The sequence below is a fragment of the Suncus etruscus genome, chromosome 16 (assembly GCF_024139225.1).
Source record: "Suncus etruscus isolate mSunEtr1 chromosome 16, mSunEtr1.pri.cur, whole genome shotgun sequence".
Lineage (NCBI taxonomy): Eukaryota > Metazoa > Chordata > Mammalia > Eulipotyphla > Soricidae > Suncus > Suncus etruscus.
In genome coordinates, this window is record NC_064863.1 from 30,784,206 (window position 1) to 30,809,900 (window position 25,695).

Here is a 25,695-nt window from a genome sequence, read left to right on the forward strand (position 1 = left end):
ATGTAGATTAGAATTTCATGGGCAAGTATGCAAAATGAGACAAGGGCAAAGTTAGAGATAGATTTTAGGGACATTTTAGGTCCAAGAGACTTACTTGCTTTAGAGTTGACTTGAGGTATTACTCTGTCTAGTTGGAAATTAATACATATGATTCTTAAAAATGCTCCAAAGGTTTGGGATTTTTGTTGATTCAATACTTATAAGCCTTAAAGTGGAAAATGCACTTTGTCTATAACTCAGAAATAAAATAAGATCCAAGGCATCCCAAATTAAAGTGTGTCTTTTCATTTCACAAGACAAGTCTCAGGCATCGGAGTCAGCCCACAGGTCCTAGAGAAGCTAAGTAGACTGTCAGAGAGAGGATAAAGAATGGGAGAGAAGAGTGAGAGGAAGGAAGGGTGGGACAACTCTCTTTCTATTTGACTTCCTGAGTAGAAGCCATGATGACACTCTAAGGAGACACTGTCAAAAACTGGAAATGTCCCACCCAAGCTAATGATGTAAACTATCTTCCTGTAGTATTCAGACAGGCAGCTTTACTTACTACTGCCCTAAACAGGAGTGATTAGCTATTCTTTCAGTCAGTAAGGGTACTAGCTCACCATTGCCTCTAAAGATAATGAAGAGACTAGGCTAAAATGAGTGTCCTCGTTATTACATGTGTGTTTGCCCTTCCAACGAGAAAGGAAGAAAACTTCATTTCCACTCAAGGGAAAGGAGACAGCAGGCTGCCAGGATCCTTTCTGTTCTGTGTAGAGCCTCAATGGATAATTTTTTTTTTTCCATCTAAGAGGAGCAAGAACTGTAGTAGAGGAATGATTCCTCATTCTTTCATCTGGAGCTGGGATATCTCTATAAATGTTAGAGACACATACCTGCCCGGGCATGTTCTCCACATTCTCTCGCAGAATTCTTGCTGCTCTCAGATTTCATCTTGATCATCAGGTTCTGACAAGGCTTCCTTCTTTTCCTGATGATGCCAATCTATTGCATTTGTTTTGAACTTGAAATACTGCTCTTTTGTGCCTCTATGCGATAAAGCTTGTTCTAGGTAGAATTGTACATTGAGTTGTTTAGTTGTTTGATTATTTAGTTGTTTGGTAAGTGCCAGCCTTCCCTTTTGCTGCTTCATCAGTAAAGAAGGACTGTCCCTGTGGCTGGTTTCATTGAGTCTTCAAGACTTAGAACTATTATAAAAAGATCAAAGTGTACATATGGGAAGAATGAAGACACAGATTTGAGAGGGAGCCAATTGAGATAGTCTTATAGAATTAGGGGTATTAATAACTTAATGTTTGAGAATGGTAAAATTCTACAAATTTATTTGTAAAGAAGAGAATAAGATGTATTGGTAACAATAAAATTTCAACTCTAAAGCATTTATATATATTTTGTTTAGTTTTGATTTGGGGGGGTCACATCCAGTGGTGCTCAGTATTTATTCCCGGGTCTGTGCTCAGGGATTACTCCTTAAGGCTCAAGGTAACAATATGGGATTGATCGCTAGTAGACCCTTTATATTATAGATTTATCTGTACATAATATAAATTTTCATTAAGATCATACCACTTAGTAATAGCACATTTTCACTGATTTTATCCTAGTATACATACATAATGTTTAAAGTTTTTTTTTAGTATAGCTCTTTATTTGCAAGTATTTGGCAAAAGAGGCAGTTGTATTTTAGATCTAAATTGATTCAATACAGCTATGTCTCACTAACAATCCTTATAATTTGCATATAATTTATCTTCTAAAGTGATCTATAAACCTGGCAGGTATAATGAGTTCTTTCAGTGGATGGAAGGAGAAATGATTTAAATAAATTACAAAGTACTCTCAGAAGTGCTTGGGAATTGAACCGAGGTCAGCGTTATAGAAGACAAATATCTAAAGTCTTAAAAGTAAAAGTATTATGAGTATTATTCCAGGTATCTTGGAGCTAATTTATCCTTTTTGTAAACTCAGTATCTCCAGAAATATATATTAAAATATTTTAGTAAGAGTAAAATTCTTTGTAATAATGCAAAACTCTCTTTGCCTTATTATTGTCTTCTTACTTTACTGTGATTTCCATCCTAGCTATATCTTTTGTTCAAATAGCCAGGTTGCCTCTCAATTACAGACTTAAGTATTGGGTCATACTTCTGTATATTAATACTTCAAGATAATGCAATTCTAGTTTAGAATTAAATAGTCTTTGCTTAGGCCGTAGCGGTGGCACAGCAATAGGGTGCTAGGACAGTAGACGATGATTTGATCATTGGCGTCCTATATGGTCCCCCAAGCGAGGAGCGATTTCTGAGCACAGAGCCAGAATAACCTCTGAGAATTACCAGGTGTGACCCCAAAACAAAACAAAACAAAGTCTTTTTTTTAGAAATTCACCAAAAGAGAAGAGACGTCTACATCCCTAAAGTAACTCTTATTTCATTGGGAAATGGAAGATGTTCCATTTGAGAAGGCCATTAACTTTAGGATTCTAGAAGCAGAATACAATTGCAACTTAGATATTAAAGCCCATATTATCATTTGTTTAAAAATTAACTGGGCTACTTTTGTCATATAAATGCAAAACAGTGAAATTATCCTTGTTATTTCATATTGTTTTCTAATATTTACTGATCACTTGTTAGGTCCCAGACCCTATGCCAATCATTTTATACATATTATCTAATTTAATTCCTAGAACAAGCCTAAAAGGTAAGTTTTATTTCTCTTGCAGTTGACACTATGGTCATGGGTATGGCATTAGAACATTGTGTTCAATAAACTCTATTAGTAACTTTATTAGAAAATATGGGGAAAATACTAAAATTAAAACTAGAGATAGGAAGGTAAATAAAAAACCAGAGATAGGAAATCTGAGTAAACACTAGAATATATATATACACATATATATATATAAATGTTGTTTCTAGATTTGAGTCTAGATCTTTGAATATGAAACATATTATTTTAATTGCTATATTAGATTTTACTTTTTAATTTCTCTAAGTGTAGTGCACCCGTTAGAAAACAGGTTATTATATACCTATTGCAATGGTAAAATCATTATGAATAAAATATTACTTTTTCAAACTCAAGTATTTTTGATGAAAATTAAAAAGAAAATAGCAATGTTTGTATTAATTTATTAGGTCTTACTATAATTTCAGTAGATTCAGCGTAGCAACTCCTTTTCCATTGAGAAGTAGTAGAACAGTACCTTTGATTTAGTGTTTGCCAATATGTTGTTTGTTTCATAGTGCTTCTCTTACAGGTTGTGGGGGGATATTCCTGGAGCCTCTTGAACAAGATGTATTAGTTTAATGGGTTTGGTGCTTGACTATGTGATATGGTGTTGTTCAGGCTTTGTAGAGCTGGTAATCATAGTGCCATACTTGGTGGTCCTAAAGGAGGGTTTGCAGTGCCTGGGTTGAGCTTGGGGCCTCAAGCAAACAAACTAGGTATGCACTTCCAAACCTTTGAATTAGTTTTCTAGTTCAGGTGGGAATATAATTATCTTAATGGGTAGATAATGCATTAGATGTGTGGCTGTTGAATTTCTGAACTATGACTACAGTGACAGAAATTATCTTACTTACAACATTTTAATGTTTGATAATGCAGATACAATTCAATACTTATTTTGAATATTTATTGCTTGAGTATTAAAAAGCTACACATTACTAGAGGCAATGGAATATCAATTGTGAGATCAGAATAGTGTAAAACAAATGATTGATTAAGGGAAAAGAAAAATATAATTATTGACAGTAAAATAATTGTTTAAATAGAGGATTGAATATTTCCTATGTTTTTCTTTATTATAACTAACTTAAATCAAAAAAAGATGATATATATAGAAGTACCCAGTGAGCCCTTATTAAATGCAATTGCAAATTTTAGTAATCTTAATGGGTTCAGCCTCTTGGTGCTTTTGACAAGAGGTAGTGACACACATCACACACACTTAATTATATTAAAAATAAAAAATGATCATTTGAATTTCAAAACAATCAATACAAAGTGATCCATCAATAGTAATAAATTCATTTATTTCTATTTAGGCAATGGGAAGGACTATGGAAACTACTACAAACTTATTTTTCACTTACAAAGGAAAAACAGATTGGAACTCCAAATCAAAGAAGTTGATGAATTTGGAAATTACAGCTGCTCTCATTATAAGGGCACTATTGTAGTTTATAAAATACCTAAAGAAAAGCTAGTTTTCAACATGGATCAGTCTCTTATATTTAATGAGAACCATTCTGATTTGCCAATTTGCAAGTTGCCTTTAAGACTGCCAAAGGTGAGTTAATTTACTTATCCTAATTATCATTTTGTATTGATTTTATAATTGATTATCACAATCAACATTGAAATTATCTGGACTCGTTTTTTTTTGGTCTCTATTAGATGTAGAGGGAACTACAAAAGGTATTTGGGAGACCATTAGAGCTCTACCTGGTAGAGCTGAATAGGGCCATAAAGAGTGGGAGATCAAGCACAGGGTCCAGTATGCTTGTGATATGTCATTTAAAACACATTCCTAGCTCTCTCAAGAAATATTAGAATAAAAAAAACAGAAATTAAAAAAATAAAGTTGATAAGAAATGCAGAGGTAAATTCAAGTGTTAGGATAAATATGATTTCTATTTTTCAAACAAACATTTCAAGTCAATCTGGTCTCGATGGTGATGATATACTATTAGTAATTATAAAAGTAACATAATTCATTTTCTCTACTACAGTTGTGGAATTCAAAATTATGTATTGGAACTTCATTTTAGAATTTAAAATTGGAAGGCAACGTTCTAGAATAATCAGAAAAATAACATGAATTTTTTTTTACTGAGATGTGACAACTCCTTGTAATTGTTTTAAGAGTTAACTATTATGGTTTAAAAATCTTGCTTAAAAATCTAGGAAAATAAAAATAAATTACTTTCTTGAATGTGTCAAATAAGCAAATATTAGGCGGGAGAGATAGCAGAAGATTGGTGTTTCAAATCCCGGCATTCCATATAGTCCTATGAGTCCCAGAAGCAATTTCTGATCCTAGAGCCAGGAGTAAACCCTGAATGTTGCCAGGTGTGACCCAAAAACAAAACCAACACAAAACAAAAAAAGCAAATAATTTTATTGCTGAATATACTTTCTTGTTTAAAGATCCAACATCTAATTCTAAGCTACATTTTCATAAAGAATATTATTGACTCCTGCCAGTGGGGCCCGACTGTGAAAAATTATGAGTGCTGCCTGTGTGTGTTTGTCTACTGTCCTGTTGCGTGAACCTCTTGGGAGTCAGCCGAAAAGAGGCTCCAGCAGAGCACGCCGCTCTGCTTTGCTAAGCAGCCATGCACTCTTTCTAAGGAAAGAACACCATCGCAACAAAAAGAAAAAAATCACACTAAGAACTGTGCTGGATCACTGAAGCCCAGCATTTCTCTCTGGACTGTCTTCTCTGCTGTGTGCTCGGGCCTAAGATTTGATCCTGTGTGAGGCTTCATCCATGGAGGACTCCCCTCCCTTGGAGGCAAGTCAACCCATCCAGAAAGGGCGGAGCCAGAGGAGTGTGGCTGCCTACATCATTTAGCCAATGAATACCACGACAAGACATAGAAAAACCCACAATACAAGTGTGACAATGGGGAAACAATGCAGGCCAGCATCAGACATAGAGAATGAAGATGACAATTCTGATGACCAGATAATGACCAACCAACTAATCAACCTCTCAGATAAGGACTTTAGACAAGCAATATGGAAGATGCTCAACGAAATCAAAGAAACACTGGATCGAGTTGAACAGAACACTAATAAGAACCAAGAAAATATGAAAACAGAAATCACAAAACTCCAAACTGAAATAACATGTCAACTAACAGGCCTGAAAAACTCAGTAAACGAAGTGAATGACAAAATGGATAAGCTCTGGGACAGGATATCAGAAGCTGAGAATAGACTTGGTGCTGTGGAAGATGAGATAAATAACAATTCCATACAACAGGAGAGATTGGAAAAAAAACTTAAAGCAAATGAACAGACAATGGAAAAATTAGTCAAAGAATGGGAACAGATGAAAATAGAAGTCTATGATAAGCTCAACAGAAACAACTTAAGAATCATTGGAGTCCCAGAGACCCAGGAAGAAAATTTCCAGGAAGAATCAATGGTCAAGAACATCATTAAAGAGAAACTTCCAGAGCTAAAGAATATATGTGATCAAATCCTGCATGCTCGAAGAGTACCAACCAAAAGAGACCCCAGAAAAACCACCCCAAGACACATCCTAGTCACAATGACAAATCCCACAGATAGAGACAGAATTCTGAGAATAGCAAGATCAAAAGGGGAAATTACATTCAAGAAAGCATCCTTGAGATTTACAGCAGACCTGTCACCAGAAACACTCAATGCCAGAAAGCAGTGGTGGGATATTGTGACAAGACGGAATGAAATGAATGCTTCACCTAGAATAGTGTACCTAGCAAAACTCATTTTTCGGTTTGATGAAAGAATACATGGTTTCACAGACAAAAAGCAGCTCAGAAACTTTACAGACTCAAAACCTGTCTTAAGAGAAAAACTGAAAGACCTAATATAAAACAAGACTAACCAAAAGACACACCAAATTTCGATATAAATATGGCATATCCCAGGACAATTCTTTCTCTCAACGTCAATGGAAATAATGCACCAGTTAAGAGACACAGAGTGGCTAAATGGATCAAAAAAACTCAATCCAACCTTCTGCTGCCTACAAGAAACACACCTGAATAGTCAGAATAGTCAGAATATTCAAAACAAACATAGACTACTACCAATCCTGGCAAGACTCTCATGAAATTGAGCATACGGAAACACTTCCAAATTTCTTTTATGAAGCCAACATCACCTTGATACCTAAACCAGACAGAGATGCTATGAAATAAGAAAATTACAGACCATTATCACCGATGAATGCAGATGCAAAGATCTTCAACAAAATCCTGGCAAATAGGATTCAATGCCTCATTAAGAAGATTATCCACTATGATCAAGTAGGTTTCATCCCAGGAATGCAAGGATGGTTTAACATCCATAAATCTATCAACATAATACTCAACATCAACAACAAGAAAAATAAAAATCACATGATTATATCAATAGATGCAGAGAAAGCTTTTGATAAGGTTTAACACCCATTCTTGATCAAAACTCTCAGCAAGATGGGAAAGGAAGGAACCTTTTTCAATATAGTTAAGGCCATCTCCCACAAGCCAGTGGCAAATATTATCCTCAATGGAGAAAAACTAAAAGCCTTCCCTCTAAATTCTGGCACAAGACAAGGCTATCCTCTCTCACCACTCCTATTCAACATAGCACTGGAAGTACTCGCTATAGTGATTAGGCAAGAAAAAGATATCAAGGGAATCCAGATAGGAAAGGAAGAAATCAAGCTATCACTGTTTACATATGACATGATACTCTACTTAGAAAACCCTAAAGACTCTACCAAAAAGCTTCTAGAAACAATAGACTCATATAGCAATGTGGCAGGGTACAAAATTAACACACAAAAATCAATGGTATTTCTACATACCAATAGTAATAAGGAAGAAATGTACATTAAGAAAATAACCCCATTGACAACAGTGCCACACAAACTCAAATATCTTGGAATCAACTTGACTAAAAATGTGAAGGACCTATACAAAGAAAACTATAAAACTCTGCTCCAAGAAATAAGAGAGGACATGCAGAAATGAAAACACATACCCTGCTCATGGATTGGCAGGATTAACATCATCAAAATGGCAATAATCCCCAAGGCATTATACAGATTTAATGCGATCCCATATGACATTCTTCAAAGAAGTGGATCAGGCACTTTTGAAATTTGTTTGGAACAATAAACACCCTAGAATAGCTAAAGCAATCATTGGGAAAATGAATATGGGAGGAATTACTTTCCCCAACTTTAAACTGTACTACAAAGCAATAGTTATCAAAACAGCATGGTATTAGAATAAGGACAGGCCCTCAGATCAGTGGAATAGGCTTGAATACTCAGAAAATGTTCCCCAGACATACAATCACCTAATTTTGATAAAGGAGCAAGAAATCCTAAATGGAGCAAAGAAAGCCTCTTCAACAAAGTGGTGTTGGCACAACTGGGTAGCCACTTGCAAAAAATTGAACTTAGACCCCCAGCTAACATCATATATGAAGGTAAAAACCAAATGAAATTAAGACCTCGATATCAGACCCAAAACCATAAGATATAGAAGAACACGTAGGTAAAACACTCCAGGGACATTGAGTCTAAAGGCATCTTCAAAGAGGAAACTGCACTCTCCAAGCAAGTGAAAGCAGAGATTAACAGATGGGAATATATTAAGCTGAGAAGCTTCTGCACCTCAAAGGAAATAGCGCCCAGGATACAAGAGCCCCTCACTGAGTGGGAGAAACTATTCACCCAATACCCATCAGATAAGGAGCTTATCTCCAAAATATACAAGGCACTCACAGAAATTTACAAGAAAAGAAACATCTAATCCCATCAAAAAATGGGGAGAAGAAATTGACAGACACTTTGACAAAAAAGAAATACAAATGGCCAAAAGACATGAAAAAAATGCTCCACATCACTAATCATCAGGGAGATGCAAATCAAAACAACGATGAAATACCACCTCACACCCCAGAGAATGGCACATGTCAGAAAGAATGAGAATAAACAGTGTTGGTGGGGATGTGGAGAGAAAAGAACTCTTATCCACTGCTGGTGAGAATGCTGTCTTGTTCAACCTAAAGGTTGAAAGCGATATGGAGATTCCTCCAAAAACTGGAAATCGAGCTCCCATACGATCCAGCTATACCACTCCTAGGAATATACCCTAGGAACACAAAAATACAATACAAAAACCCCTTCCTTACACCTATATTCATTGCAGCACTATTTACCATAGCAAGACTCTGGAAACAAACAAGATGCCCTTCAAACAGACGAATGGCTAAAGAAACTGTGGTACATATACACAATGGAATATTATGCAGCTGTCAGGAGAGATGAAGTCATGAAATTTTCCTATACATGGATGTACACGGAATCTATTATGCTGAGTGAAATAAGTCAGAGAGAGAGAGAAAAAAACGCAGAATGGTCTCACTCATCTATGGGTTTTAAGAAAATGAAAGACATTCTTGCAATAATAATTTTCAGACACAAAAGAGAAAAGAGCTGGAAGTTCCAGCTCACCTCAGGAAGCTCACCACAAAGAGTGATGGGTTTAGTTAGAGAAATAACTACATTTTGAACTGTCCTAATAAAGAGAATGTATGAGGGAAATGGAGAGCCTGTTTAGAGTACAGGCGGGGGTTGGGTGATTGAGGAGGGAGATTTGGGACATTGGTGATGGGAATGTTGCACTGGTGATGGGTGGTGTTCTTTACATGACTGAAACCCAAACACAATCATGTATGTAGTCAAGGTTTTTAAATAAATATATATATAAAAGAATATTATTAAATGCTCCTTTTATAAGATTCTATAACATGTTATGTATTATAATTATAATATTTATTATATAATATACATTATATTATATTTATAGATTATTAAAATACTCATTTTATATGATTGTTGTTGTTTTGGGGACACACCTGGTGACGCTCAGGGGTTAGTCCTGTCTATGCGCTCAGAATCACTTCTGGCTTGGGAGAGCATATGGAATGCCAGGGATCAAACCAAGGTCCGTCCTGGGTCAGCCGTTTACAAGGCAAATGTTACCACTGTTCCATCTTTATCTATCTTCTACAATAGTGGTACCTAATGGAGCAAAATTCTTTTCTCATTTTATAAGAATTTTGAAAAATAAAAAACATTACTTTCAAAGAGAAGTAAAAATTATATTTTTATTTTTACTCTTTTGTTATAAATAGTAGATATGTCTCCCAGGGGAACATTATACTAGTAATTTGTACTAATATTAAAGAAATTGGTAAAAAAGGGGCCGGGCGGTGGCGCTGGAGGTAAGGTGCCTGCCTTGCCTGCGCTAGCCTAGGACGGACCGCGGTTCGATCCCCGGTGTCCCATATGGTCCCCCAAGAAGCCAGGAGCAACTTCTGAGCGCATAGCCAGGAGTAACCCCTGAGCGTCACAGGGTGTGGCCCAAAAAAACAAAACAAAAAAAAAAAAAGAAATTGGTAAAATAAAAATGACAAATATGAATTGAACATTTGTAGTTAGAAATGTACTGTACCTGATATTATGATAAATATAGATCTATAAAGGATAATACAAGCCATAGAATTGAATTGTTCTGAGAAATTATAAGAATTAATTGCTATATAATTAATTATTAATATAATTATATAACATAATAATTGCTCTGCCATTATATATAGAATATTTAAAAATATGTATATTTCTGAGATGTTTTATAAATATAAACTGGAAACCATATTTTGAATATACAGTTAAATCATAAACATATTCTTTTTTGGCCACAAACCATGATGCTCAGGAGTTACTCCTGGTTATGTGCTGAGAAATAGCTCCTGGCTTTGGGGGACCATATAGAACACTAGAGGATCAAACCACTATCCGTCTTAGGCTAGAGCTTGCAAGGCAGATGCCTTACCTCTAGTGCCACTGCTCCAGCCCCCATAAATATCTTCTTAATAATTTGAATACAGGGGCCGGAGAGATAGCATGGAGGTAAGGCATTTGCCTTTCATGCAGAAGGACGGTGGTTTGAATCCCGGCATTCCATATGGTCCCCTGTGCCTGCCAGGGGTGATTTCTGAGCATAGAGCCAGGAATAACCCTTGTGCACTGCCGGGTGTGACCCCTCCCAAAAATAATTTGAATACGATTATTAATAGTTAATTAGAAAATTTTGTTTATTGGGTCAGATAAAAACATTACATTACTAAATAGAATATTTTAAAATTATTGAGTCTCCAAATGATTTTACAATAAAACAATATTCTAAATTATTTATAAGGTTACAGACTATGCAAAATGAGTCACTTTATAAGATAGTAACTTCTTAGACTTATATAAACAATGTATTAACAGTTATTTAGAGCAGAAGTTTGATTTGTAAGCTGGTAAAATAGTAGAATTTTATAGTTGTGTCCATTTTATCTGGTTAGTGCAAATGAAGAGAACTTGTTAGAATGAGGAAAGAGTATAAATTAGGTATAAATTATCAGGAATTTATAATTTATATCATGGACATTATAATGCATTCTAATTGCCTAAAGTCTTTCAAGTATCACATTCTGCCTATAATTAATGGTTACAAAAATCTTATGAGATATTTAGTCTTTCTATTTTTTAAAAAAACAGAGATATATTCATTTCAAGCAACTTTTCCATAATTTTACAGTTCAGTAAATAACAGAACTGGATTCAAAGTGAGAAAAATCTACTTCCCTGGGGCCAGTCACAAGCTCAAGGCTGGTGAAACAGGGCTTTTTAGTCAAGGATTCAGAATGCATTTTAGGACATTCTATTACACTCTTGAAGTTGTGTGACAATTGCAGATATCATGCTTTAGTATAAAGATGACAACACATTTACTTTACAAGTGATAAGACATGGCTTTGATCATTCAAGCTTAAAGTGGCAATTGTAAAACACAGGACAGCAGAAGCTGACTATGGAACATCAGCGTTCTTAGAAGACATGTGACTGGACTTTGTTAAAGCACTGTCCCTGGCAAATCCATCCCAAGACATTATAATTCTTATAGGTGCAAACCCACTCTCAGCTTCTCCTCTGATTTTGTTTCCATTCAGAGGTCTTATTATAAAACATAGGATATATAAAAATCCGTTTCCCACTGCCCATGAGTGGAATTTTCTCTCCAGGAAGGTGCTGTTTCCTGAGCTAGGTCTGTACCGTTGATCTCCTGCAGGCATACTTGCTCTCACTGCTGGGTCTGAGTTGCTATTGCTAGCTCTGAGGCATCCACGATCATTATTTTTGTGAACTGATCCGAAAAATGAGATCATTTCTTCAAGCCTGAAAACTGTCCAGTCTTAAATTGAGCCTGTGAGACGATATTTGTAGTGTTTAAAAAAAGTAGGTCTTCACATCTGCTGCCTTTCCTATGATTCTATGCCGACGTGCCATCTGTCCTTCCTTTTCCATGCCAGATGGATTTTGTTCAAGATTTCCAGTATTTCCACCTGGAGTCCTTTCTTTTGCCTAATGAAGACTCTTCAAGTAAGTTTGTAAGAGTTAAGAAAGAATCAGTGCCCATAAAACTTCTCCCTTCTTTAAAATGAATAACTAGGAATCAAAATTAAAACCATAAGTCTTCAAGTTGTACTGGCAGACTAATTCCATAATGTTCAGAATTTTCAAAATTCCACCCCAGGGAGACGTAGTAGAAAGGACTTTTTTTTTTTTAAAGGAGATGGAAGTAGCCTTATATGGAGTCTGGCATTAATGGTTACTACATTATGCATTGAGTTAGAAAACATTTTTGTCAAGATTTAATTTCTTTTGATGCAAATGATAAGCAGTAAATAATCTGTGAAGTTTTTTTAGTGTACTCAGTATGATTCCTAAAGCTGTGAAAATGTCACCCATATATTAGTTCACACTTATGAAGATCTCTGAGAAGCTTATTATTCAGCCAGATTTTCCATATTCACATATAAATCTATGCAACAAGCACATTTGAAAACTCTGGGGTCAAAAATAACATACCTCTTTGAAAACTATTCTCAATGCAGAAGGCAGAATAGACTTTTTGGATCATGCATCAGCTGATTTCCTGTGACAGTTGCAGATTGTGCAATGCCTCCCAATTTAACACAATGTAAAGACTGTACATGAATCACCTCCATGGACTCTGGAACCTTCCCTCTTATACTTTTTATTTATGTAGTTTAAACCATAATGATCTTCTTCATGTTCTTAAACACATATACTTTTGCTTTAGGCCATCATGTAGGACTTTCCTCAGTCTGAAAAATTCTTATTTCCAAATATCTCCATGTCTAATACAATCAATTTCTTCAATTTCTCACTCAGATTTTACCTCTCTAAGGACTATTCACTTTGTTTCTTATTGTAATATTCTATCTGCTATCTGCTTAGCACTATCTTCCCAATCTTCCTTTAACTTGCTTTTCTGTTTTCTCTTTTTTTTATGAAATATTGTACCATTCTTACATGCATGTTCTAATTTATCTAGATTAATAGTTGGAACAGTATTCTCCATTCCACAAGTTTTATTCTTTGTGAAATAAATATCCATTATCTGTTTTGTTTGCAACTCAACCACAGGATCTAGAGTAGATCTTAGCATGCGTTAATTTCTCAATAAATGTTTGTTGAATGAATTCATTAGAATTTTAAACACCCATAGTATGAAGAGGAATGCAAAGTATAAAAAAGGACAAATGAATCAGCTTTAAACTCTGCTATGTCTGGTGTTCACTTAAATATGTAAAATTTACTGTAAGAGGGGCCGGGCGGTGGCGCTAAAGGTAAGGTGCCTGCCTTGCCTGTGCTAGCCTTGGGCGGACCGCGGTTCGATCCCCCGGTGTCCCATATGGTCCCCCAAGCCAGGAGCAACTTCTGAGCACATAGCCAGGAGTAACCCCTGAGCGTTACCGGGTGTGGCCCAAAAACCAAAAAAAAAAAAAAAAAATTTACTGTAAGAAACTTTTAGGATTTAGGAGTAATTATAAAAAGAAATTAATCTGTTTCCTAGTTGTCAAGGTCTCATATGAACCCACCCTGGATCAAGTTGTTGCCAGTGGCAGCATTAGACCTCCCCAAGTGGAGTTTTATTTCTGGTACTAGTGCAGAAAACTGTGCCAATTCCAAGGATAGGATCCAAGGTTCAGGGTAAAAGATTGATTTTCAATTGACTGAAGCCTGTTGAGTCATTATGTCATTATGACATTATGCACAGGGTGAGCTCCTATTCGTATTAGATAAGAACTTTATTCTATATGAACACTACCTTATTCTTGACTTCTGCAAATCACTTCTCAGTCCATAAGACAACAGTGTGGAATAAAACTATGCTCTAGATTTTTATCTCCCCAGACTATTTCAAAAGCCTTAAAGGAGATATCTATATTTTTTTTGCATATTTCTATAAATGTATTTCCTTAAAAGTTATCATTCTTAGTGTATATTTCTGTATGTAGAGGAAGCTTTCGCTATCCATTTTTTTTTTATCTGTCTAGTAGGAAATTCTAGTAGATAAATCTCTGTTGTGATCTGAGTTCAGGTTAGAACCAGGTAATAGAGATTGTTTAGCTTGTTATTTTATTCCTCATATGCACCAGTAGTTTCATGTGTCATTGTTCTTTTTTTTGCATAGGCACATTAAAATGGGGAAATCTTACATATAGAAAGAAGTTCTTATCTAATAGGTATAGGAACTAATATATTTTACAGTGCATGGGGCACCTTTTACGACTTGCTTTCAGAGCAGGTTTCCCTGCCTCCTGCCACTTAATGGTGAAATGAAATAAGAAGACGTTCTGTAACACCCTGGCTTCAACATAGGATCTGTGCAACAACCAAGATCTCTAATTACAGAAGCCTGACTACAACAACCTCAATGGAGTAGAACTTTTCCAGGGACCATGAAGATAGAACTCGGGGTCAGGCAATTAGTATGCCAAGAGCCTGTAGTTGGTCTTATGACAGGATGCTTCATGGGTAGGGAGACCCTATTTTTTTTAGACTAAGAGTATTTTCTTCCTAATTTCACCAATGTTTGATATGCCTATTCAAACAAACAAACAAACCAAAAAAAAAAAAAAACAACCAAAAAGAAAGCCAAACACCAAAACAGAAACCCATCACCCTTCCCTTGTTTTGGGTTTTTATTTTGTTCTTTCATTTCTATTTGTGTCTTCTATATAGGGGCTCCCACCTTTTTCATAGTACCTTAGGACACGGCTTACTTTGCTTTACCTCATATTTTTATAGGACTTTTTTTTTTACAAATTTAGAAGAGAGAGAAAGAGAGAGAGAGAAAGAGAGAGAGGGGACCCAAGGGCCAAGTGATCTCAAGTGAATTGGTGGAGGAAAAAAAAAGCTCAAACTCAATATCCAAGTCAAAGTCAACAGCAATAGAATCAAGAGACCCAAACTATAACAATCTAAACTTAAAATGGACTTGTTACAATGGCAGGCCAAGGGGTGAAGGATGGAGTTATAAGATGTACACTGGAAATTTTGGTGGAGGGAGGTAAATACTGGTGGTGGGAATGACCTCTAATTCACTGTCACTGTATGCTTGAAATCCAACTATGAAGAACTTGTAATTCACAAAGCTCTTAATAAAAAATAGAACAATAATACATTTGACCATGTAGTAATAAAACTAAAAAACAAGCCCTTTAGAGGCTAAAATGATAGCATACAGTTGACCCAGGTTCAAACCTTGGCATCCCATGTGGTCCCCAAAGTTTGCCAGGTGTAATGTCTGAGCTTAAAGAAAAGAGTAACCTCTGAATACTAAAGGGTATGGGGAAATAAAACCAACAATAAAACAAGTCCCAAGACTATTATTGGACATGAGCTAATCATGGATCTCATGGATGACACTTTGTTGTGAGTTGTACACAAGAGAGCAGAGAAAGGCTGAGATTTCTATCTTTTAGAATTTGTTATTAAATATTTAAATAAGTTCAGATCAAGTTATGTACATATATATGTATATATGTGTATATATGTATATATGTGTATATATATGCTTTGGCAGCTGCAAAGCTAGTTTCAAAAAATGCTCTAAAATAATTTTAGGTAGAAAGAAGTGGGGTGAGTATGTGCATGTCTGAGCATATGCCCTCGTGCATTTTCTTTTGAAATAAAACCACACAAGGGCCTGTCTGCCATTTGCCATAGACAACAGATTGACATGTGACTGTCTGCTTTGAGGCTGTGCTGTGCATGGAAGGGGAGAAGTGGTTTGTTAGAGGGTTATTTCTGCAGGTGGTACTGGCTTTTGCTGGCTTTCCCCTACTACCTAACCCTACACACTAATGTAACCCAGCCTTTGGCCCAAGTTTAGCTTAGTTTCGAACTTCCTAATTTTTAAATATAAAACAAGATATTGAAATCATGGCATGTGATTTCTAGTAAATAATTATAGTGTTGCAGCATTACTTTCTGGCTACATAAAATAACGTGCTGTGTCACAGGCAGGAAGGATGTAGAAGCTGGTAAGACTTCTGTGTATCACCATCACCACTTTCTCACCACTTAACTTTCATTACCACCCATGCAGCCTAGCGCTGACATTTTGGGGGGTGGGTAGTAAATGAAAACTTTTTCTCACTAATGTTCCTAAAAAAAAAAAAAGAACAATCTTGAATAGCAATCTTCAATAAAAAAGTTTAAGCTTCCTGATATCAGTAAGATTACAACCTACTGATATTTTTTGACCTACTGGTACCTATTAAGATTACCAAAAAAAAAAAATCTCCTTTTAAAAATATTCATAAGGAAATCAGTTTTTGCACTGTAATTTACATTTCTGTTGCTGACCAGTTTTATACATAATACGTTACCACTTTCAGCTAAGAAATGAAGTCACTGCCTCAAATAGAAGCTAAACCTGTAAAGTTTTGATAAGTATTTTACGAGGCCAGAACATAATGCACTTGTCTTACATGGGACAACACCAGTTTGATCCCAGCACTGCAGTTTGATCTCCTGACATCTGTTAAGAGTATCCTGAGTACAGAGCCAAGGAGTTTATGCCTTGAGTAACACCAGCTGTGACCACCACACTAAAAGAGGTGCAAAGGAAAAGCCTTCTCACTCTGCTATGTTCTAGTATTGGCTCTGTCTAAACATGTTTACCATCTTTCCACTCCTTTACCTTCAAAGATAGTGTTTCTAGGCCACTAAATAAGTGAGTATGTAGCATATAAGAGAAATAGAGAAAATAAGTAAAATTTAGTCAAAAACTAGCACCCAGTATTTATTTGAGGGACATGTACCCACATTAATTTAGGCTGAAAATTAAATTTTCTTTGCATTTGCTTCTGAAACTAGTCCTCAGGAAGTGATGACATTCAAAATTAAAAAAACAAACAAACAACTAGTTAACTTCTGAGCAAAGGCTGCCTTTATCAGGTCCTTAAGATAAGAAACTCTAGAATCTTTAACAGAAGGCTTTGTCTATAGATGCAATGGTGAAGGCCTCTTGGACCTGGAAAGAAATGTATTCATCATTCTAAGCCTACAAGCCCTGCAAGCTACTTTTTCTGAAAATGGTTGCTTTTCCCTCTCAAAACTGCTTATTGTAACCATGTGGATGAAATAGCTATCATAAGGAATTGAATCCACCATTCTTGAGTCCTTCGACCAATTAAAGCACTTTCTCTACTTATCACTGTCTCTCCATTGTTTAGCACCTCAATCAAACTCCTCACCCTCCTCTCTTTAGCTCTCCTTCTACTATTCTCCCTCCATATCTTTCACTCTCTCTTCCCCTTTCACTCCTATTTCTTCTTCCTTCTTTTCCATCCCTCTTCCTGCTACATCTTCCCCCTTTACTCTCTTTGAACAAAAGGGAAGATTTTTCTGGTCAGATGGTAGCATAGCTAAGCCAAAAACTGTCATATAGTTTTCAAGAATTCTTTTACATAAAAGCACATATTCTTGTCTGTTTGAAAAAAGTTAATAATGTACTTATAAGTATGAACCTACTTTCTTAAAACCATAACAATAACTGAAATCAAAGTTTGATATTCAAACATATTCTAGTTCATGAATTACCTTTTTCTCTATAGTCTTATCAGTGTATCAACAAAAAAAACTACTATATATAAGATATTACTTAGGGACTAAAAACAATAACAATAAAATCAAACTTCTAGCTTTCAAAGATGTCATGGTACAGATCAAAAAATAAAATACAAATATTCAAGAAGTTCTAAAATAAGAGATAAATACTATTTGAGCATAGCAATTACCCTTATATCAAATATAAGCCTTTATGATTAACAATAAAAGAATGACCTAGAAGTTAAATATGAGAGCTTTATATTCATATTCCCATATGAATTAATAAGTGATTTGGAGACACTTTGTAGAGCAAGGTTAAGACATAAATGTTCATATTCTGGAGACAACAAAAAAGGCATTAGTTTTTATACCCAGCAGGATGACATGACCTAGAACATTGAGGAGGGCTCCCCAGAAATATTTGGATTTGGGATCTATAATGTGTGGTATTTGGATGCAAGATGACAGATCTGAGTACTAGATATTCAGGCATGTGCGTGTGCTGAAGGATACCAATGCCACTGAGGCAGTGTTCTGGGACTATCAGGATGAAAACCTATATAGTGCTGGCAGTAGGGATATATTGTAATTAGGGATCAAAATTTAGGCTATGCACATGTCTAGGCAGTCACTTTAACCTTTTGAGTTATCTCTTTCCCTGGCTAAACCTTCCAGACAGTAAACTTGTGTTACAAGGATGAATGATGAATAAAAATTTAGACAAAATTTATTGGGCATTGAGGGTTTTTAAAAATAAAAGCTTGTAGGGACTGGAATGACAATAGAGCAGATAGTGCATTTGCCTTGCACATGGCTGACCTGGGTTCAATATCTGACATCCCATATGGTCTCTAAGCCTGATCACAGAGTCTTTAGTAAACCCTTGGGTTCTATTGAGTATGTCACCAAAAAACAAACAAATAAATATTCAAAAAATAAATAAAACTTGTGGAGGTTTTTTAAATTTTAATTATATGTTTTATAAGTCCAATTATATATAATTTATAGGTCAATTATATCTCTGTGAGTTATGGTCTCATTTCCATAAAAGTGAAACTATCCATTAAAATTATCAAAAAATTATTTAATGATGTAGAGATAATATGCAAGGTAGAGCTTAGAAACAGAGATTCTTAGCATATAATAAAATAATAATAAAACATTTCACCACTCAGATTTGCAATGAGTGTGGACATATCTAAGGATAGAGAGGGTAGACAATTTATTAATTTTGAATGATTTTACTTTTGTCCTAAAAGTAATGACAAGGCAATTGAGAACATTTTACCAAGGTTATGGAGGCAACAAAAGAGGCATTAGTTTCTACACCAGCAGGAAGGCATGACCTAGAACATGGAAGAGGGCTCGATGATAAAACTTTGAGTAAACTTGAGTAAACTTTGTTTGCAATATCACTGTGACAGTGTGCATAGATTCACAAATTTATTTGACTAACTGCTCCCTTTTTGGAAAAATAGTCATGTGGTGTTCCTCCAGTCTACTTCCTTTAAGCAAACAAACAAAAAGTATTCCCATTGCACTCAAAGCTATCACTTCTCCCTTGTGTTGTTCAAGCCCTCCTCACCCCTATGATATTGCCCACATTGGAAAACACAAGGGTAAATTTGAAAGAGATGAGCTTGCCAAACAATAAAAGTCTAATTAATGAATTGTATACTTCACTTTAAAAGAAGTCTTTAAGTTTCACAGGCAGAACTGGCTACTGCACGGCATCTATAATCAAAGTGTGTAGTCATTAAAATATTTTATTTATACAAAAATAATGGGAGTCACAATAATATCTATAAATTTTGTATAGCCATTGGTGTTCATGAATAAATAAACTAATTCATATCTTGACGAATTAGGTGATTACTAAAGTTAATCATTAATAAGAATTAACAACTGAATAATATTTACAAATTTATTCATTTGAAAGTGTTTAACAAAGTGAACATTTGATAATATTTGTATAATTTTAATGACAACACTCCTAACCATTATACTTACGCTTCAGGATTGGGAAAAAAGCCCATTCAATTCTGTAATCTCATCTAATACACAACAAATGGTATTTGGTTGAAATATGTAATGAGTAATTGTATCCTGGGGAAATTGGTCAAGAAATTAAAAGTGGAATTTTATTTTTAATTGTGTTTGAACAAACATGCCTATAATATATTAATATTTATGTGTTTGGTATAAAAAGTTGCTTTACCACCACCAAAACACTGAAACACTTTCTTTATGATCCCTGTGTCACTTTAAGTCTCTTCATTCCTGCCCCTATTTCCCTCTCCCCACATCTTGGTAATCAAATTCTGTATTCAAAGTTATCATTGAACTGCTACCCATTGTTTTTTTTTTTGCCTTTATATCCTATGCATGGGGTCTTAATAACTGACAAAAGCTTCACATTTCCCAGCTAATAGTTACATTTAGCAGAAGTCTTTTTAATGCTTTAAAAAGAATTGACTAATGAGGGGGATTTCTCAGACTTGTAAAATCTGGTAGGAAGCTATTTGTGGTTATCCCGTTTTTTCCAGATAACATTCATATCAGTATTTCTATCAGCCAGGCAATTTCTATCCATAAGCCAAAAGAGAACTGAAGAAGATAAATGCAAATTCATGACATTAAAAAATTCATTGAGAACAGTCTGACAATAAACCATGCCTAGAGTTGAATAAGAATTGTGACAGATTTTTAGGATTGACAAAAGTTTCTTGAGGTTGTTATTTTTAAAGTGAAATAAATAAAGAGAGAAGAAGGAAGTTTATGTGACCTCTAATAGTGCCTGGTATCTTTAAGTTGTTGAGCTGTTTTTAAAATAGTGTCTCCCACATAGCTGTACTTATGGATCAAAGGCATCTCCTTTTGCTAGAATTGCTTGGAATAATGAACAAGAATTTTTAGCATAATAATAATAGCTTACATGTATGAAGTGCCTGCAAGTTCCAGGTATGTTTGAAGTGTCTTCTTTACATTATGTCATTTAATCTTCTTTGAATGCTTTTGCCTGCAGGTAGATTTAACAAACAGCCAAACCAGCTAAAAATTCAGAAATAATTTAGATATCTAAATGATCTATTCCCGACTGCTTTAATAATACTTCTTTAAAAATTCTAAGCCTATCTCTCCAACTGCCAGATCCTTGCTCACTGTATAATTATGTGGCCTTGCTGACCATCCTTTCCTTCTATCTTTCCCAATTCTTAAGATTATTCAGCATTTTTTCAATTGCTCTGCCTATATGTCAGGGACTATAGGTTATCTCTGCTCCTTGTGGCTACAGACTTAACTTTTCCAAAGTTTGAGAGATAGGTTATCTCTTTCTCTTCAAGAAGCTTTGCCAAATGGAAGTCCTACAAGGATTTCTTTTCTATGAAGCAGTTGGAAAAAAAGACGATAAAACCCACACGAATTAGACTGCATTACAATGTGTATTGCTTTAAAGTACATAAAGATCTAAGCTAAACATTGGCATGGATCTCAATTGCCTCAGACTAGTAGCTGCCTGTTTTCATTTTCAGAAACAACATTTTTTTTTAAAACCTAGATTTTTCTCTATTCTACATTATCTCTTCTTGCTCAAAGTTTGCTTCTTTTTTAACCACTGTAATCTTACTTTTTCTTGGGTTTAGGACAGTCTTCAGATCTCACTTCCTTCCATTGTGTACACCAAGCATTTCTGTCTAAGTCTTCAGGAAGCGATAGATTGACTGTGTAATAATAAGACTATCCAGAATGAAAATAACAACAGGATATTTTGACTGAAGCGTTTGTCTTTCAATTAATTTATCTTAAAGTAGTTCTCTGTGTGTGTATAAATAGAAAAAATTCAAAAATAGAGAAGATATTCAGTGAACTCAGATAGACCCAGTACCTATCATTTTCTCTGATTCCTGGTTATCTAGAAACCCCGAGGTTTCTTGCTTCTTTCCTTGAGTATTTTTATAGTGTTGTCAGAGTCATTACAACACCTTGTATATCAATAAAACAATTCTGAGACCAGAGAAATAATGCATCACATAAGGTGAATGCCTTTTGTGTGGTTGATCCAGGTTCAATGCCCTGTTTCCCTTAAGTCTCCCAAACTTACTAGGAGTGATCCTTGATCCTTGTGGCACCAAGTAAAAAATAAACAGATAATAAACAATTCTAAAGAATGAAATTTTACAAAAGCAAAAGTACACAAAACCAATCTCAAAATAACATCATTGCAGGTAATGAAATGAAACTATTGTTTAATAGCATGACTATCTTTCCCATATTTATATTTCACCTGCTGACTTATTTTTGTTATGAATTTGTTCAAATCAGGTTCTAAAGGCATACTCAATCTATTGCATTGAGCCTAGGCCACAAATTTTTTATTTTCTCAGTGCAAGACACCAGTTTTAGATCACTATGATCTACCTTACAGCTGACATCAGAGGCAGAAAACATGGCCTGTTTTTTACCAGTGACAGGTTAAGTAAAAATGAGAAAATGGCTTGTAGGGGCTTGTAAGGCCTCCCAGAAGCAGAGGCAACAGAGGAGCCAGACTTCAAAGTCATTCCTTTCATTCTCAACTCTCTGTTCCTATTCCTTGAACAAGTCAGACTATTGCTTCCTCAATGTCTTCCACTTTTTATCAACCCCTATCATGTTCTTTGCCCTTTTAGGATATCTGACCACACTAGATCTTTCAAAGTTCCAGATGTCAAACCTTTTATTGAATCTAAACTTTGAAATAGAACCACAGTCTTGGTTGATGTTTTTTTTCTTTTTTTTTTTTTTTTTTGGTTTTTGGGCCACACCCGGTAACGCTCAGGGGTTACTCCTGGCTATGTGCTCAGAAATCGCCCCTGGCTTGGGGGGACCATATGGGACGCCGGGGGATCGAACCGTGGTCCTTCCTTGGCTAGCGCTTGCAAGGCAGACACCTTACCTCCAGCGCCACCTACCCGGCCCCGGTTGATGTTTTTTTTTTCTTTATCTAGCTTTTCCCAGCTCGGTTGCAGAAGCTGCCTTTGTCTTTCATCACATCTGAACAATAAGGTCCCATGTCAAAAGCATACATTGATATCAATTTTAACCTTTTATACCTTGAATATTCTAGCTTTCCCTTTCATGAGTTCACATACTTTGTTTTTTGTTGGTGATTTTGTCACCACAGATGAACTATAATCTCTTTGCTTTGTTTCGTTTGTTTTTATACTGCTAGAAATTGAACCTAGAGCCTCACACATGCAAGGCATGCTATCCACATCCTCAGCACCCCAAAAAATGGCCTATGGTACTTATGGAATAAAAACACTTTCCATACGATGTGTACAGTAGAATAAAATAAAATGAGGTGTGTAGTTATACTGTTTTTCCCCAGGACATGACATGCCGGTTTAAAATAGAATGTACTCACCTGGTGAGACTATTAGTACTTCTTTTAAAAAATAGAATTATTTTACATAAGCATTGTGGGTACAAAACTGTTCATGATTGATCTTCAGTCATAGAATATACACCACCCATCAACAAGTGCATCTTTCCTGCAACCAATGTCCTTAGTTTTCCCTATAAACCACCCTCTCCTGCCTGCCTGTGGGGTAGGCATTTTACTTCTTTTTCTCTCTTCTTTTTTGACACTGCAGTATGCACTATTGCTAATGAAGTGATACCATACATATCACTTTATTCCTTTCAGCACCCAGTTCTTGTCCCTGAGTTCAAAGTAAGCTCTAAGGCAGGTTTCAGGTATAGTGCCAAAACAAAACAAAATATATAATATAATGCAATGAATTTTTCTTTACCTAGACTCTTTCCACTACTTATAACCCACAATGAGGATATTCTCTATTCTTTTGTATTTCTTGATCGCCAGCATTTTTTCTTGAGTTTTTAGAACTTTTTTTTTTTTTTTTACTTTTTTTGTTTTGTTTGTTTTGTTTGTTTTTTTTTGGTTCCTACCAAGCTGCGCTCAGGGATTACTTCTCTGCACTCAGATATCGCTCCTGGCAGGCAGGCACTGGGAACCATATGAGATACTGGGATTCGAACTACTACATCTATCCTGGATTGACTGCATGCAAGGCAAACACCCCATACCACTGTGCTATCTTTCCAGCTCCAAGTTTTTAAAATTTTTAAGAGACATTACCCATCTGTTCTGTATACTGCTATTATTTATTTTCATTAAAGTCCTTCAAGTATTAGTCACAAGTTTAGAAATTCCTGAGCTGGTAATTTCAACATTCCTGACTATCTGAGTCTGGTTTTTATGCAAACTCTCTTCAACTTGTGTTGTCTTTTAGTATGCCTTGTAAATTTTCTTAATAGCTGAGTATCATGTCTGGATAAAATGATCTGCAGACATTCTACCTTTAGTGAGCTGTAGGGGTGGGGTGGTGTTCTCTAGCTGCATGACTGATGCTCACTTTCTAGTAAACTTGTACCTCAAAGACCCCATGTTCTTCAGTCCATGACAGTAGAGTGAGAGCAGGACTAGAGTTAAGTATTTCAGAATTTCCTTCCCTTCCTACTCCCAGCTAGTTAGGCATGGCTACAAATCTAGCAGGTTTAGATTCTGTTAGATTCTCTGAGAAAACACTTTTTTAAAGGCCAAAAAGCTAAACCAAAGAGGTTTACAGGGGTTAAAGTGCCTGCTTTGCACATGGCTAACCTGGTTCAATCCCTGTGCTACCCTTGGTCCTTTTATCATCCCCAAGAGTTATTCCTGAACATTCCCTGGTGTGTTTTCAAATCCTCTTCTACCAAAAAAAGGAAAAAGTGCCCTAATTAACATATTTTTAATAAGGCTTTTATTTTCCTCTCTCTACTTCCCACACCCCTCTCTATGGAATAAAAGGAGGGTTTTTCTCATCTCTCCATTAAAATGACCTGAGTTTTTACTAGTTTATAGTACAGACTTACAATGTTCACCTTTTTAATTTTAATTTTAATTTAATTTAATTTAATATAATTTAATTTAATTTTTTGGTTATTGGGTCACACCTGGCAGCGCTCAGGGGTTATTCCTGGCTCTACACTTAGAAATTCCTCCTGGTAGGCTCAGGGGACCATATGGGATGCCGGGATTCAAACCACCGGTCCTTCTGCATGCAAGGCAAACACCTTACCTCCATGCTATCTCTCCCACTCCTTTTTTACATTTTTTTGAGAGGGATACTGAAGAACACACATAGCAGTGCTCAAGGCTTACTCCTGGTTCTACTCTCAAGGTATCACTACTGGAGATGCTCAAGGAACATTTGTGAAGCCACAGATTGAACCATACCCACTGTAAATATCTTGCTGGCTCCAATGTTCAACATCTTAATGGCCTGACTGGAAAAATAAAATCTAGCCTGCCTCTTATACCCAGAATGTCCACCACTGCACTGTGGATTCTATTATAGTTATTCTGTGCTAAACCTGAAACTGCAGTGCACAGTATTGTGCTAATTTTCATCTTGTTCATTGTCACTTATTCAATAATATTCTTTGTAACTTAGTGAACAATGCAAAACCATTAATAGGAGTCATACATTTAAGAATGAGGATACACATTTTACTGTTATGCTGCAAACTAAACTCTCCATTAAACTAATGATAACTGTTAATTTGTTGAAGAGCAGTTTATTAAAAATAAGGAAGCAGCAAAAATTATTCTCAGTTATGGTATCTTAAGGGCTTCTTCTGGTAAAATCCCTGCTAAAGATATACCCCCAAAATGCTAATTAAATGTATTTCCTTGGTCTACTATTATGAATATCAATTTTACTTGTTTATCTTCTAACTACAAAATAAGTGACCTATTTACCAGAAAAATCTCCATAAGTTTGTAGGAGGCAAGTGGGAGAGAGGATTGAATGGGAGGAGTTGTTGCCACAAGAAATTATAATAATTACCTGCGAAAATAACATCTTGCATAAATGCCTTAAAGCAAATGATAA

General features: G+C 35.6%; 1 protein-coding gene across 1 annotated transcript in view; it reads left to right on the top strand.

Moving 5' to 3' along the window:
* The window catches only part of DTHD1 (death domain containing 1), an 84,777-nt gene that overhangs the window by 42,017 nt on the left and 17,065 nt on the right, over positions 1-25,695 (top strand). The window contains 2 exon segments of the mRNA XM_049790115.1: positions 4,053-4,297; positions 6,416-6,417. Of these exon segments, the coding sequence (XP_049646072.1) occupies positions 4,053-4,297; positions 6,416-6,417 (247 nt within the window).